Consider the following 13,923-nt stretch of genomic DNA (forward strand, 5'->3'; position numbering starts at 1 on the left):
GGTTTGTGAGCCATGATTTTTGCAAATTTGACACCAAATAAAAACGGATTTTTGAAACCAGCTCTGTTTCTTTTACAATGATTTTGCTATGTGGGCTGCCAAATGATGGGTTTTGGCAGTGGTCTCCTGTGTTACCACTGACATAGGCACAAAGTATATGGTGGCCTATTTTTCAGGTTTTCACTGCACACTTTCTGGTGATTTCTGGCGAGCAGCATGCTTTCCGGCGGCCATTATGATGTTTCTGCTGCCAGCAATGCACAGTGATGTTGCAGGGCTTGGATTAGTGGGTTAAGACATCCCACAGGGCCATCACCTGGGACCCCGAGAACCAATTACCAGCTTTCTCCACAGCCAACAGAGATGGGATGCAGTTAGCGTAGACTTCTGTAGCATTGCTAATGAGATCTATCTTCTAGTGGCAGTGGACAAATTCATCAAATACCCAGACATGGAGCCAGTACGTTCCACCAATGCCACATCAGTCACAACGGCATTGGAGAAGATGTTCGCCATGCACGGCATCCCATCTACAATCAAGAGCGACAACAGACTACCTTTCAAAAGTAAAGAACTCCAAACATTCCTCGATAACCTAGGAATTTGACACCATTGAATCATGCCATACTGGCCCCAAGCCAATTGGGACGCCGAAAGGTTCATGGCATACATCAACAAAGTGGTGCAGACCCCACACCCTTGACACAAGTGAGCCCAGCAGCACTCATGTTTGGAGTCCCCATCCAAGTAGGGCTCCCACTCCACCATGCATGGAGCTCGCCACCGATCGACATGGAGAGGGTGGAACAACACTGCAGAGTGTACAACGGAAATGAGAGGCAGGCGTGGCAATCCACCCAAACCACCCTCCAGATAGGAGATACAGCGTTGAGGAAGAATAGGGCACCACTAAGGAAGTTGGCCCTCACCTACGAGTCGTAGCCATGGACAGTAATAGAGAAGAATCATGTCATGGTGACGGCGTCCCGAGGGAATGAAACTGTGACCTGAAAGTCCTCCCACTTTCGAAGAGTACCAATGACAATGTGGCAAGAAACCTCAGAAACCAATGCAGAACGGAGTGACCAGATCCCGCAAGAGACAGAACCGCCATGAGAAACCGCAGAGTCATCCCAGAGCGACGCCCACTGCCCACCGCCTGAGGACACAGAAGAGCCACTCAGTCCTAGCACCAGTGCCACCCCGGGAACGGAGAGCGGTCACCGGTACTCTCTCCGGCGGCAACCAGCACCATCCACCCGGCTCAGAGGGTTCCTGCTACACAGAATATATCGGCAGGCTGATGAGCTGGGCAACCATAAGACTGGGTAAAATTTTATTTTGGGTTCCTAAAATGAGGTCATGTTGCTATCCAATTTGAGACGTGATGTGAGGTGTTCATATGACCTAAGGAAACGGCATGACGAGGAGCGACATGTCGTTTGTGAGAAAGTGAATACATAAGGGTGAAAGCCCGCCAATGGGGCATTGTGTCCCTGCTAACATACTGGGTGTCTGGGTATTATTTGTTTCAGGACTGGCAACCCCAGGCCCTCAAGCAGGCCATCACACGTACCCGGTCCCTGCCATCAAATGTCGTGTTTGTCCAACATGAACTTCTGTTTGTCCTGTTTAGAGTCTTGCCATTCTGAAATAAACAGATGGTGTAGGTAGAGCACAAACTCTTGCCTGCCATATTTAAGAGATTCTTTGTGGTGATCACACATAAAACCGGAAGAACACCCCCTCTCTGCCCCTAAGTAATTAAGCATCGAAGGGACAGTTTAAGAAACAGCTGAACCGCTTTCTTAAGCAATAATACCTGTGGTGGTGGGCTGGATCAACCTCATCTGGCCCATGTTATATGGTTGTACGTTATTTAATTGCGGGACTTTTCATCCCAGGGTTTTTTACCGCAAATTTTTTTTAGAAAAAAAACCATCAAATTTTTTTTTGTTGGGGGGTACCCCCCGAAATCCCCGGTTCACTTTATTTAATTTTTTTCCCTTCCACACATTTTTTGAATTTTTTAACCCCCCCCTAAAAAAAAACGAGTTTTTTTTTCGAAAATAAATTCGCGGTAAAAAACCCCGCGATGAAAAGATCCGCGATCAAAGGACGGTATACCTGTTGTACGTCCAAACGATGTGAGGGCCTTAATACCTTGACCCACCTATACAGCCCACCACCACTGATATTATTCCTAATAGCATCAAGGGACCAGTCCTGAGGTGCTATTAGTGTTTTTATGTTAAAGATTTGGATCAGCGGCTTGTGTGCGCAACGAAGCAGAGTGTGCCATAGAAATAAAAGACATGCTCTAGGCCGATCCCCTCTTCCATTTCTGACAGGTCAAGGAACTGGAAATGGAAGTGGCTGGAACAGGCAAGTAAAAGTGTGAGGATTTGGCAATGGAGGGGAGTTGGGTGACAGAGCAGGCTGGGGAGGTGGTGGGGAAGGGCGCTGGAGCTCTTGGAAATGGCAGACATGGTGTGCTCATGAAGAAATGTGCCCGCCTGATGATGGAATTCGGGTTTGTATGAGGAGAGTCTGGTCACGTTCCTCTAATCATGTTTGGCTGGCTCCTTCTCCTTTGTTGCTAATTGAGATGACACTACCCGATCTAGTTTTTACGTGGTCACACCCTCTAAGCATGAATCGCAATCTTACATCCATCCACGCACGCCTACATGTGGTGAAGCCTGCAAGCATCACCATGCCTAATAATTGGCCTGGCCTCGGCACAAGTGCCAGAGAGCTAGTATGCATGCAGCGTTTTCGTCTGATGATCTGGTGACAGCAGAGGCCTGAAGTAGAGGGTGTTATACACATTTTGGGGTATGCTTCCTGTAGTATGATTATGTTATTACTGACGCTAGTTCAAGAACGAGAATGCAGAAAAGAGAGAGAAGAAGGGAAGGGGAGACCTCCTGTGTAAGATACCCATTATCCAATACATGATGCATGTCTACTTGCCTCGCTTGCGCTTTCCCATCTGCCAAGCACACTACAGATTTGGTGATAAGGGTGGAAGCCCCATGTAAGAGGGAGCTATGTCCGACGACTGAGGTTTGCACCTGACGATGGAGAAAAGTGCCCAGGCTGCAAGCAAGTAGAGGTACATGGAGGTACGGTGCACACAGATTTGAAGGGGTTTGGGGGAAGCCTTGGGAGCACCGAGCGACTCTTACAACTGTGCACAAGCTTTTCTTCTGCTGCAGCGTGCACTAGAAACGTGTTCTCTGTCAACGACGACGTCTGTTGCAACGGCATAAACAAAGGAACGTGCTACAGCGAGTAACGTGTCATAAAAAGAAGAGAGGGATCAGATCAACTCGTTTTGAACCCGTAACAAAGTGCAGCTCAGCTCGTTTTGACTCCATAACAATGTACAGTACATTACAACCCCGGTGCTAAACCATGGCGCTATTAGCACCATGGTTGGTGCCGGTGTTGTAACAAGTCCGCCATGGTGGAATGGGGAAATACTGCCACATTCTAAGGTTGGCGGTGCGGTATTTCCCCATTCCACCATGGCCCTTCCCCATTCCCATTTTCTCCCCATAGGGCTCAGTGGGACTTGGGAAGGCGCTAAGTACGGTACCGCAAATTGCGGTACTGTAATTAGCACCGAGGTCCCTTTGCGGCACCCTACTTTAACGGCTGGTAAAACCAGCCGTTAAGGTCGGGTCCCGCAAAGGGACCTCGTAATCAGGCGTTAAGGGTTTAACGGCGCCGACACCTTTTATGGTGCCGTTAAACCCTTAACGCCAGGGTCGTAATGAGGCCCAGAGAATCAAGAAACATGACAGCATTTATAACACCAGAAGGGTAAAATCAGAGAATGCCATTCTGTCTTATTTTTGCAGCATCCGTATTTCAGAAAATTTTGTACAGGATCTTTGATCAGGGACGTCATTTCACCAAAATGCCAGGGGTAGCGGAAGTGACATCACATGACCCTTGACCCCCTGATGACATCACAGGAAGTGATGTAATTTGACCCCACCCAAAGTGATATCGCGGGAAGCGATGGAACATGACCTTTCACCCGCTGACAAAACACTAAGTGCCATCACATAGCATTGTACACTACGAAAAATATGGTTATGATATCACTATAATGTGATGTACATTTCATACAAGAATGGATCGCCATATGTATCGTTAAGATCAGTATGTATATGCCCATATTACCAAATTACTGTGAATGCAAGCAGACGTCCATAACCAAATTACAATGATGTGTTATTATATAGCACTTACACTTAAGTGCTTTATATAGACAAAATATACACCCAATATCACCCAACCTGTGTTGGTACTCATTTATCGGCCTCAGAAGCATAAAAGGCTGAGTTGAGGCGTTTAAGAACAGACTAAATCAGTGACTCACCCCCTGAAGTGTGCCTGAAATAAACCTTTAATTAGTCTAGCAATTATTGTATAGAATTCCAGAAAGACACATTATTTGGTATCCTATTCTTTGTTATTTAGGGTCAGTGCTAAAAGTGTTAGACTTGTGGCACTCCTGTTTTTACTTTTCTTATTTTTTTTAAGGGGCCTGATCAAGAAAGCCAGCCACTCCAGAAGTAAAGACCCACATGGTGCTGACCACACTCAGGAGCTTGCAGTACAAAAAAAAGAATAATAATTTTTACATTTTTTTTTTAGAGGTCGCAAGGTAGACCACAGAGGTCGCAAGGGAGACCTCAGAGGTCGCATTTGCGACCTCTGGCGACCCCTAAATGACGTACCTGTCTTTGATGATGATAAAGGAATAGTATTCTTTCAGAACGACATTTTAGTATATGCAGATAGCATAGAGGAACATGACAGAAGACTTGATGGTGTTTTGATAAAACTGCATGTCGCAGGAATAACTTTAAGCAAGTAAAGGTGCAAGATAAACAAGAGGGTGATTGAATATCTTGGTCATGTCATATCTGAAAAGGGCATATCACCCAAGAAAGATGTAGTGGAGACAATCGAGAAAACAGATACCTCAAGTAACAAGGATCAAGTACGGACATGGCTGGGGAAGGCAGAATACTATTCAAAGTTCATAAAAGATTTTGCCAAACACAATCAGCGATGAGAACGTTGGTGAGTATGGGAGTGACATTTGAATGGGATGAACACTTCGAAGAAGAGTTTCAATACATTAAACAAATGCTAATGAAAGCACTAGCATTGCACAACTACAAAATGCGAGCAAAGTGGGTCTTGGTGCATCTTTTACACAAACAGAGGGGACTAGGGAATATGTGATATCCTTTGAAAGTGTAGCCAGAAAAAGTGTATGCTACTATTGAAAAGGAAGCTCTGGCAATAAAGTGGGCAATGGAGAAATTCAGCAGTTTTGTGTGGGGAACAGAATTTGTAGTGCATACGCAGCACCAACCGCTGATGGAGTTTGCATCATCAAAAAGCGTACATAAGGTCTCAGTGAGGATACGAAGATGGGTCTCCAGACTACCAGAGTACGATATAGTGGTAACATAAATATCTAGTGTTAAAAATCATGCAGTTTATTGTCTGTCCATAATGACAACTCATGAAGAAGTGTTGGTGGATCAAGATGAACAGGAAACAATCCCAGAGGCAACTGAAAAACCAGTTCCAGAAGGAGAGTGGACAGAGGCTTTGGAAGAGGACAAACGGATGGTGGCAATAATGAGGCACTTGATTGAGGGGATACTAAATGAGAAGGCCCTCAAGGAGAATGACATAGGGGTGACCAGGTGGTACCTCTTGAATGTATAAGGCATTGATTGATTGATATAAAACATGAAGGTCATCAAGGTATATCGAAGATGAAGCAGAGGATAAGGAACGACTGACTACTGGTTGCCTGATTGCGATATGCAGTTAGAACAGTGAGGAACTGTATCCTTTGCGAAAACAGTGACAAGGTGTGTGTGAGTACGAGACAGCCAATGAACCTGACAGACATCCTGGGGAAACCATGGGAGAAATTAATTTAGTGGGCTCGATATGGAGTGAAAGGGTTCAAACATACTGTTTAGTGGTTATAGACATTTTGACCAGGTGGGCAGAGGTTTTAATGAAGCCATATGTGAATGCTAAAAGAGTGATTGTACTTTTTTAGGAATGGTTGGGTCGTGAGGGACACCTTAGTGTAATATTGATGGATAATGGGCCACAATTCAAATCGTGGGAGCTGAGGAAGTATTTAAGGGAGCATGACATCACGCATCGCACAAGTGCCAAATATCCCCAAACAAATGGGGTAGTTCAGCGGTTCAACAGGGTGATCAAAGAATCAATTATGTGGGTTTGGGAAAATGGGATGGATATTGGCCCACAGGTCCACACCACACTGCACCACAGGTATTTTTCTTTTTGAGTTCAGCAGAGGCAGGAAGGCTAACACAAGGCTCTTGTCAGGAAGGTTGGGGAGGTTTGACACAACACAGATAAAAGTGAGTGATGTAGAAAAGGATAAGGAGGCAACAGATGATAAAGAAAGTGCTGTATGACATGTCCGGAGAGAGAGGGCTCTGTTCCCCTGGTTGGCGATTGGCTCAGAATTAAGTTGCCTTGGGCACTCAGGAGAGAGGGGTGCATGTGGCCAAAACCTTTCAAAGTCCAAGTTGTGTTTGGAAGTGCCATCAAGAGCGATGATGGAAGAGCGTGGGACATGGGGAGAGTGGTAACTCTGAAAGGAAAGGGAACTGAAGGTGCAGAACATAAAGACATACGAATTAGGACGGGAATTCGTATGTTTTTCCTTGGTACCATTGTTTCCACTCCACTTTTTCCGTCCTTTCCCTTGGTGTGTGATTTGAAGGAGTGTACAGCAGTAATGCGTCGTGCAAACACCACAATAAATAAATGATTGCATGAAGATCCACATTGCGAGGTTAGATGCCAGACCAAAGGATTTCAATAGCTCTGAAAAATACAGTGACTGTGATGACGTAAAACCATCAGCACGCGATGAATGCGTCACAATTATGCCTCCGATTCAGGTTCACAAGGGCTTCTTTATCAGTTTGCGTGAGAGGGGTTAACTGTTTGCGTAAAATAACGAGGGAACTAAACCATTGTTTACTTGATGTAAACACAGTCAAAAAGTCTTTTTGCATAATTGTATTGCCAAACTTTGCCAGAAGCACAAAAACAGGATCTCAGAAGCGTGTGGCTGTTTCCTGACTTTTTTCTGTGTAAAGCATCTGCTGATGGCTGAATGTTACGCGCTATATAGCCTCTCATTTCTAGTTAATAAAGTTTAACGCACATTCATGTGTCCATACCCTTGGAACTCTTCCTTCTAGGCTCTGCACTGCGGCGCTGCATTCAGGAGTTGGAATACTTGGACATATACGGCTTTTTCTCCTATAAAGTACACACGAATATATGTGTGAATACATTGCAGCCTTTAGTGCAAGCTCAAACATACATTTTTTTTCAACATATGTGAGTAATAAACAAGACGACGTAGATTAAAGGATGGACATGCAGATATGAAATCAAAAAGGTGTGGGTGAGCCCATTTCATATTAATGGTCACTGATAAAGTCACCCTTTCATACAGCGCTTCACAGCTGATAACTCTGGCTTCAAACAGCGGCAATCACTGCTGTTTAATTGTCAATTGTAACGGTACTCAATACACCAACCAAAGAAGTTGACAAGCAGAGAGAGTCACCAGTCTTGGGATCTGAATCTGTGACTGTTCTAGGTACACACAGATCTCTCAAGCAAGCACTCAAATCGCTGAGTTATCTTACCAGCCAACATTCCAGCTAAAAAATCGAATAGGCAGGTAAGAAATGTGTGACCCGCTTGATCAACTCACTCATTACCACCTCGTCCTCCTCTGAATACCCATCTTTGAAGGCTTCCACCTTCACACAAGAGTTCCTTCCCAAAGTACCATCCCTTTCAACATAAAAAATACCATAAACAAGACATCTCACTCTTCCAGGGTAAAAGAATACTCAAACCTCCCCACTAATTCTCCCCTTTTCCTGTCCTCCTGCCTCGTTAGGACCCACCTTCGTCCTCTAGAGAAGGAGGGCAATTCTGGGCTTTGGCTGCTGGGAGCTACTGCTTCCCGTTACAAAGATCTGCACAGAGCCCTGACAGGCTAGGCTAGGCTGGGGGGTTGAAGTCCAGCATGCCCAAAGTGAGTATTTGCTTGGCCGGGCTGGGATACAAGTCCTCCTACTGTCCACACCGGGCATTGGCGGCAGTTTACCGGAGAAGGGAACATGTGGCCGGCAGATGGAGGTGCTTACCAAAGGTTCCCAATACATAAAGGTACTTGTAAACATGGACTTCAGGTGCACGGATTCGCTCCACCATCACAATATCCGACTCATGCTCCCCTAATTCACAGCTGAAGATGCATGCACAGCCTTTTCAGCAGATATAAGTCACTTTGTTTCCACCCATAGTATCAGTGATTTTGATTATGCGGTAGAAGGAGGCATTGGGGGAAGCTTTCCTGTAAATGACATCACAGTGGACTGTCTCCTCCTTCAGATTCCTCATCTTAGTTGAGGCCTTCTGTTGGCAAATCACCTCTTGCTACAGCATGAGAAGAGAAGAGTTAGGAAATGAGACAAGATGGAAAAGAGTTAGGTGACCCAAGCCAACTCCGTCTTCTTTTTCCACTTCCTCATCGGGCACTGATTCCTCTTCTGACTCAGAATCTATAGGGGGTAGGAGACTAAAGGAAAACATTTGGACAAAGAAGCCTTTGCTAAAGCTATTTCCCATGTGTCGCAGTAGATGGAGCTCCCAAAAGCAACTACTTCTTACACTAGAAATGACTCGGACTGAATCTAATTCAATTTACAGAAACGGCAAAGTAAGGACTTCCTCTTATATCAGATATTGGAAAGGAACTGCTAAAGGAACGTGGAGAGCCAGAACGCATTTCCCTATGGCTCTTTCTGAATACGGCGTATCCATTACCCAAGTATCAACAGTCCCTGTATAAACTGAATAATTTAAAGGTAGTCACTTTGTTGGACATCCTAACAAGGCACCCATCCATGGCCATGAAGAAATCAGCAGTACCAGACTCAGTTGACTAGAAATTAGACTGTGCCTTGAAAAACAACTATGCTGGAGGCCACCTGACATTGCAGTCATACCCCACCTGCTCTTCTGGTGGATATTCAGGAACCATATATAAAGGTGGACATAGGAGTAGATTGCCCGGCCCCTCTGGGAACCATGGACCAGTAGACAAACCTTCTCTCGGCCTGTCTTACGATGGGTTTTTGGGTTCTGCCATTAATAGGGGCACTTCAGTTGCAACTCAGCATCACATCCATGTCCCTGACTGGGTAACCAACACTTCTCAGAATAATGTGGCTAGGAAGTGTCCCTTCAAAGGGGCTATGCTCTTTGGAGAAGAACCCAAAGACAAGGTCAATAAAGTTCACAAACAGGATAAGCTTGGAAAACACATTCCGAAAAAAAGAGGCTCCGCCACAGTAGGATCTAGGTCTTTTACCTACAAGAGTTTCTGGAAACCTCAGTCTCACACACCCAGAGGATGACTCAGATGCAGAGGCAAGAACATACCAGGGGGGATGCACTCAGAGAGAGCAGAAGTCCTGACTGGCGGTGTCCTCCAGTAGTGTCAGTGGTTGGGGGGCAGTTTTTTTGGCATATGGAACACAACTATGGCAGATCCATGGGGGAAGGACATGGTAAAGAGGGGTTACTGGATAGATAATAGATCAGGCGATAATGGTGTTAAGTGGAGGTTTTTAGCAAGTGTAAATTCTGTAAACCTGAACTTGGCAGTGCAATTAAAAGTGGTCATAATTTCACTAAAACCACTTTTTGACTGCAACGCCAAACGCAAAGTGTTGCTTTCAAAATAAGAAAATATTGATAGCGAATTGTATTGTGATATGTTTCCTTGACATTGCATTGCGGCCCTGTGCTTTAGTGTATGTGCAACTTTATCCTTTTCTACCTAAAATCACCCGGATAAGATTGCATTTGGTAAGTATGTCTCTGCTGTTTTGTGGTTTAAGTAGCACTGCATGACAGGGTTTATGGTTATTTCCTGGCCGAGAATATCCTATTGTATATTATATAGTGTATTGAGTTTGATGAGTTGTTTGATAATGTTTTAACTTTTGAAATATTTGTTTAATAGCATATTATATTATATGCATTTTAATGCCAGATTATGAAAGGTAATCATCGTTATTCATAGCCCTCCCGACTCATCACAGGCCTTACCTTATGAAGTATGACTGCCTTCCCAGACAGATACCACAAAAATGAAGGACTTTTTAGATGTTGCCTGAAGGGGCTATATAAGCCCATCCTCCCTGGCTCTTCTTTGTATCTTGTTAAACAATTTCAATGGAATTTTTCTCAATGGAACTCAGAACCACAGACTCCAGCCTTGATGGCATTATGATCTATCATAGGATTCATTATGTGTGGCTATGGTTCTCAGTACAAAATAACATGACAAAAACCTATAACAAATTCATAACCATAACACAAAAAGGAATTCAATGATAGCCGCCAAGAACAAAGTCCAATATCAGCTGTCTTCAGATATCCTTAGCATCAAAAAACTCTTACTCAAGTACATCCCCATGCCCAATAGCTATATACCATATTTGGCCCCTTCAAGAAGCTGCATCTTCTCACTTGCCCCATATTTTTCTGTGTTTTTGCGGGAAGCCAGTTGCCCTGTACACCATCTTCAAGTGTGCAGAAATTGTCAACCTCCACAGCATTAAACAGTTCCTCCATCGCCCATCCCCCATCTAACTGCAACGTCTCTTTGTGGAACCATTAATACTGAGGTTACGAATGCTTTTTTCTAGTAGTTTGGTCTGTCCACATTGCAAACATTTGGTAGTGGCAGGTTGGAACATTTGTCAATTGATTTATCCAGGGCACTGGATATGTAAGTACACACACTGTCCCAAAATGTGTGGATTCTGGTGCAAGACCATAATGTTTGAAGGAACAAACTAGGTTCCCTTTTGCATCAGAGACATTATGTAGTTTCACCCTGGAGCAATAGATTCTATGAATAATTAAACATTGGACAAGGCGATCTCTGCTGCTAATGCTGACTTCCCCGTGCACCTTTGTGGTTCCATCCATTCCTCCTCCCCCAGATGTCCTCGACTTTCTTCCCATCTGTTTCATACTTTTGCCAGCTATGAGGACGTGAAACTTGTGAATATCAAGTACAATGTTGATATGGGCTTGTGCAAACTATCTTCTGATAGATTCCACTCCAGGGAAGAGCAATCTGGTATTTCTAACTCCCTTAAGTATCTACTTAAGGTGGATTTGGGGCAAAGAGCTCTTTGTCCCTTCAATGATACCTAGTCTGCAGATCCTAAAATGATATTACTTGTCCTTGGTACACTAGATCTTTTATTTTGACTATCACCTGGGCTTCCCAGGATGGAAATACTTTGGGCTTCTTAATAACGGATAGCTCCTGGCTTTACCAAATAAGAGCCTGCATCGTGACCTTACCCTTCAGACCCCTGGCTTTCGTGACCATGTACTTAGCTTGTATCACTCTGTTAGTAGACTGTGGAAGGCCAACTCACCAGGGTGGAGCACAGTAGGTTTGCCATGGTGTTACCCCTTCATCAAATTAATATCCAGTTTTAGGTGAGATTTGGCCTTCCTATCAAATATCTATAAAGTCATTAATGCTACTTTTGGTGTTACCTCTACCTAGATCACCTATCTTACTAGCACCTCAATGTGGTAAAGAATGGATAGGGGCATCTTTACGGGAGTCTTTTGTAGGACATACAGAAGCCTTCGGTGAGAAAACATCTTAAAAAGTTTGGGCTACCCTAGCATAAAGGTCAGCAATGTCTTCTAGTGGGCAACATCCTGTATGAGTCTATGCAAGAATGGGTACAAACTTCCTTCCAAAACATCCTCCTCCATATGCAAACTTGGATTCCTAGATATATAAAGGATTCCCATGTCACTTTAAGGAGGCAACAGTTTGGTACTGCTACCTTGTCTCCTTTCACCAGTAGAAGTATGGATTTTCCCCATTCATTTTAAGCCCACTACACTTGCTAAATGCATCTATCATAGCTATTGTGAGCCAGGAGGTCTTGGGGGTCAGCCAATATATCAATGGACCATCTGCATATAGTAATATGCGATCCTCCCATCCACCTGGGCATAATAGCTAATATATTTGCCAATCGTAGGTACATGCATAATTTTCTCACCTCAAGACTTCCAGCGAACATGTCAAGTAGCCTATGACTAATTCTTTTCACCCAGCCTTTTCCACAACTCTATAGGGAATCCATCCGGACCTGGTGCCTTCCCTCATTGTAGCACGGCAATAGCCTTCTCCACCTCCCCTGCAGTCATTTCCCTGTCAAGATCCAGAGCGTGTTCTGGTTTTGGCTGAGTGAGTGTATTGCTTTGTAAAAATGTGTCGATGGTCGATCTGATCCCAGTGTGGGAGCCGCTGTATAACTGTTGGTAAAAGCAGGCAAACTACACAGAAATTTGCTAGCTAATTATGTGTTTCCCACCCCGTTGTCGAATTTCTCTAACCCATACGAACTGTTTGGCGTTGTCTGTCACAATCAATGTAGATTTCTCTTTCAATCTGCTATACTTTCTCAATGCCTTGGGTAGACATCCACCTTAAATCGTCTCTCTGCCTCCACCATCAGTATCTCAGTTTCCTCTTGTTCCTTTCCTCTTTCCCTCTGTAGTGCTGTTATTATTGAAATGACCCTACCCCTCAATACCATTTTATACGCCTCCCATAAGGATAAAGCACTATTAACCAAACCCTCATTCAGTCGAAAATAATCTTCTACCATTTCCATCACTCTAGGTTTACCTAAATTGTATAGGGTGAAGTGTCATGCCTTACTCCCCTGCAGTCAGTTCCCTTCCCTACTAACATATATATATATATATATATATATATATATATATATATATATATATATATGCCTACTTCACTCTATGAATTTCCGCACATGGAATAGCAATGTAGTCTATCCTTGAGAAAGTTGTGTGGGTTCCTGAATGGAATGAGAATCCCCTTTCTCCCTGATGCATTTTCCTCCAAACATCCCTTAATCCCAAGGTGTAAACAAAGGAATGCAGTCTTGTTGCCTTTTGGTTTTTATTGCCCACTAGAGACCATCTGTACATTTTCGGGTCTATAATATCATTATCCAAGCACCCCCACACACAATCACAGAATTTGTATTATGTTTCACTAGCAAAAAGTACCTGTACTTGGCACAGGTTCTGTAGACAGACATGATAACACTCTCAGACATTTTTGAAAATCAATGATCCTGTAGGTCGCTGTTCCCAGTCGCTTATCTCTTGCTGTGCTTTGCACTTTGATGCAAACTGCACTGCGAATCGGCACGTGCGGCTGGCTGACATACGGAGGCGAGAGTTATCCTGGAAACGGTGCATCTTTAGTTTTGTGCCTCCTGTCGAGATGCTTAAAATGAGCTCTGTCCGGTCCTTCTACGACCAATTGATGTTTCAGCGATTTCAGGCAACTATCTCATGTGTGAATGGGGCTGAAATCCAGGGAAAGGGGTGGGGTGTCCAAATGTCATGAAGCTAGTAATGTCCGGAGGGGTCTAACAGGTAACTATGCAAAATTTGGTGTAGATTGGTGGAAAGGTGTGCAATTGTATAAGGAAAACGTGACAGATTTTCTGCTTCATATGTAGAGCTATTACCATGGATTTAATCTCTTGTACCATCTATGCGCCCAGTGGCAGTGGTGCTATATACTAAGGGAATCATTACACGGATGGCGGTGGACCAAGGTGCTATGAGCACCTTGGTCCATGCCGGTAAAATACCGGCACCGCCTTGGTGGAAAGGGGAATTACCGCCCTATTCCAAGGTTGGTGGGGTGGT

The 13,923-nt window shown here is 44.2% G+C and overlaps 1 protein-coding gene across 2 annotated transcripts in view; it reads right to left on the reverse strand.

The window, feature by feature from the left end:
• The window catches only part of LOC138511597 (interleukin-6 receptor subunit beta-like), a 665,901-nt gene that overhangs the window by 59,000 nt on the left and 592,978 nt on the right, over positions 1 to 13,923 (reverse strand). The window contains exon 15 of one of the 2 annotated variants that reach the window (XM_069627378.1): positions 7,281 to 7,362. The exons of the other annotated variant lie outside the window; for it this stretch is intronic. Coding sequence (XP_069483479.1) covers positions 7,281 to 7,362 — 82 coding nt within the window. The remainder of the gene's footprint in view (positions 1 to 7,280; positions 7,363 to 13,923) is intronic. 2 annotated transcript variants of the gene reach the window in all.

This window comes from Ambystoma mexicanum, chromosome 6p (assembly GCF_040938575.1).
Source record: "Ambystoma mexicanum isolate Mex_15411 chromosome 6p, UKY_AmexF1_1, whole genome shotgun sequence".
NCBI lineage: Eukaryota > Metazoa > Chordata > Amphibia > Caudata > Ambystomatidae > Ambystoma > Ambystoma mexicanum.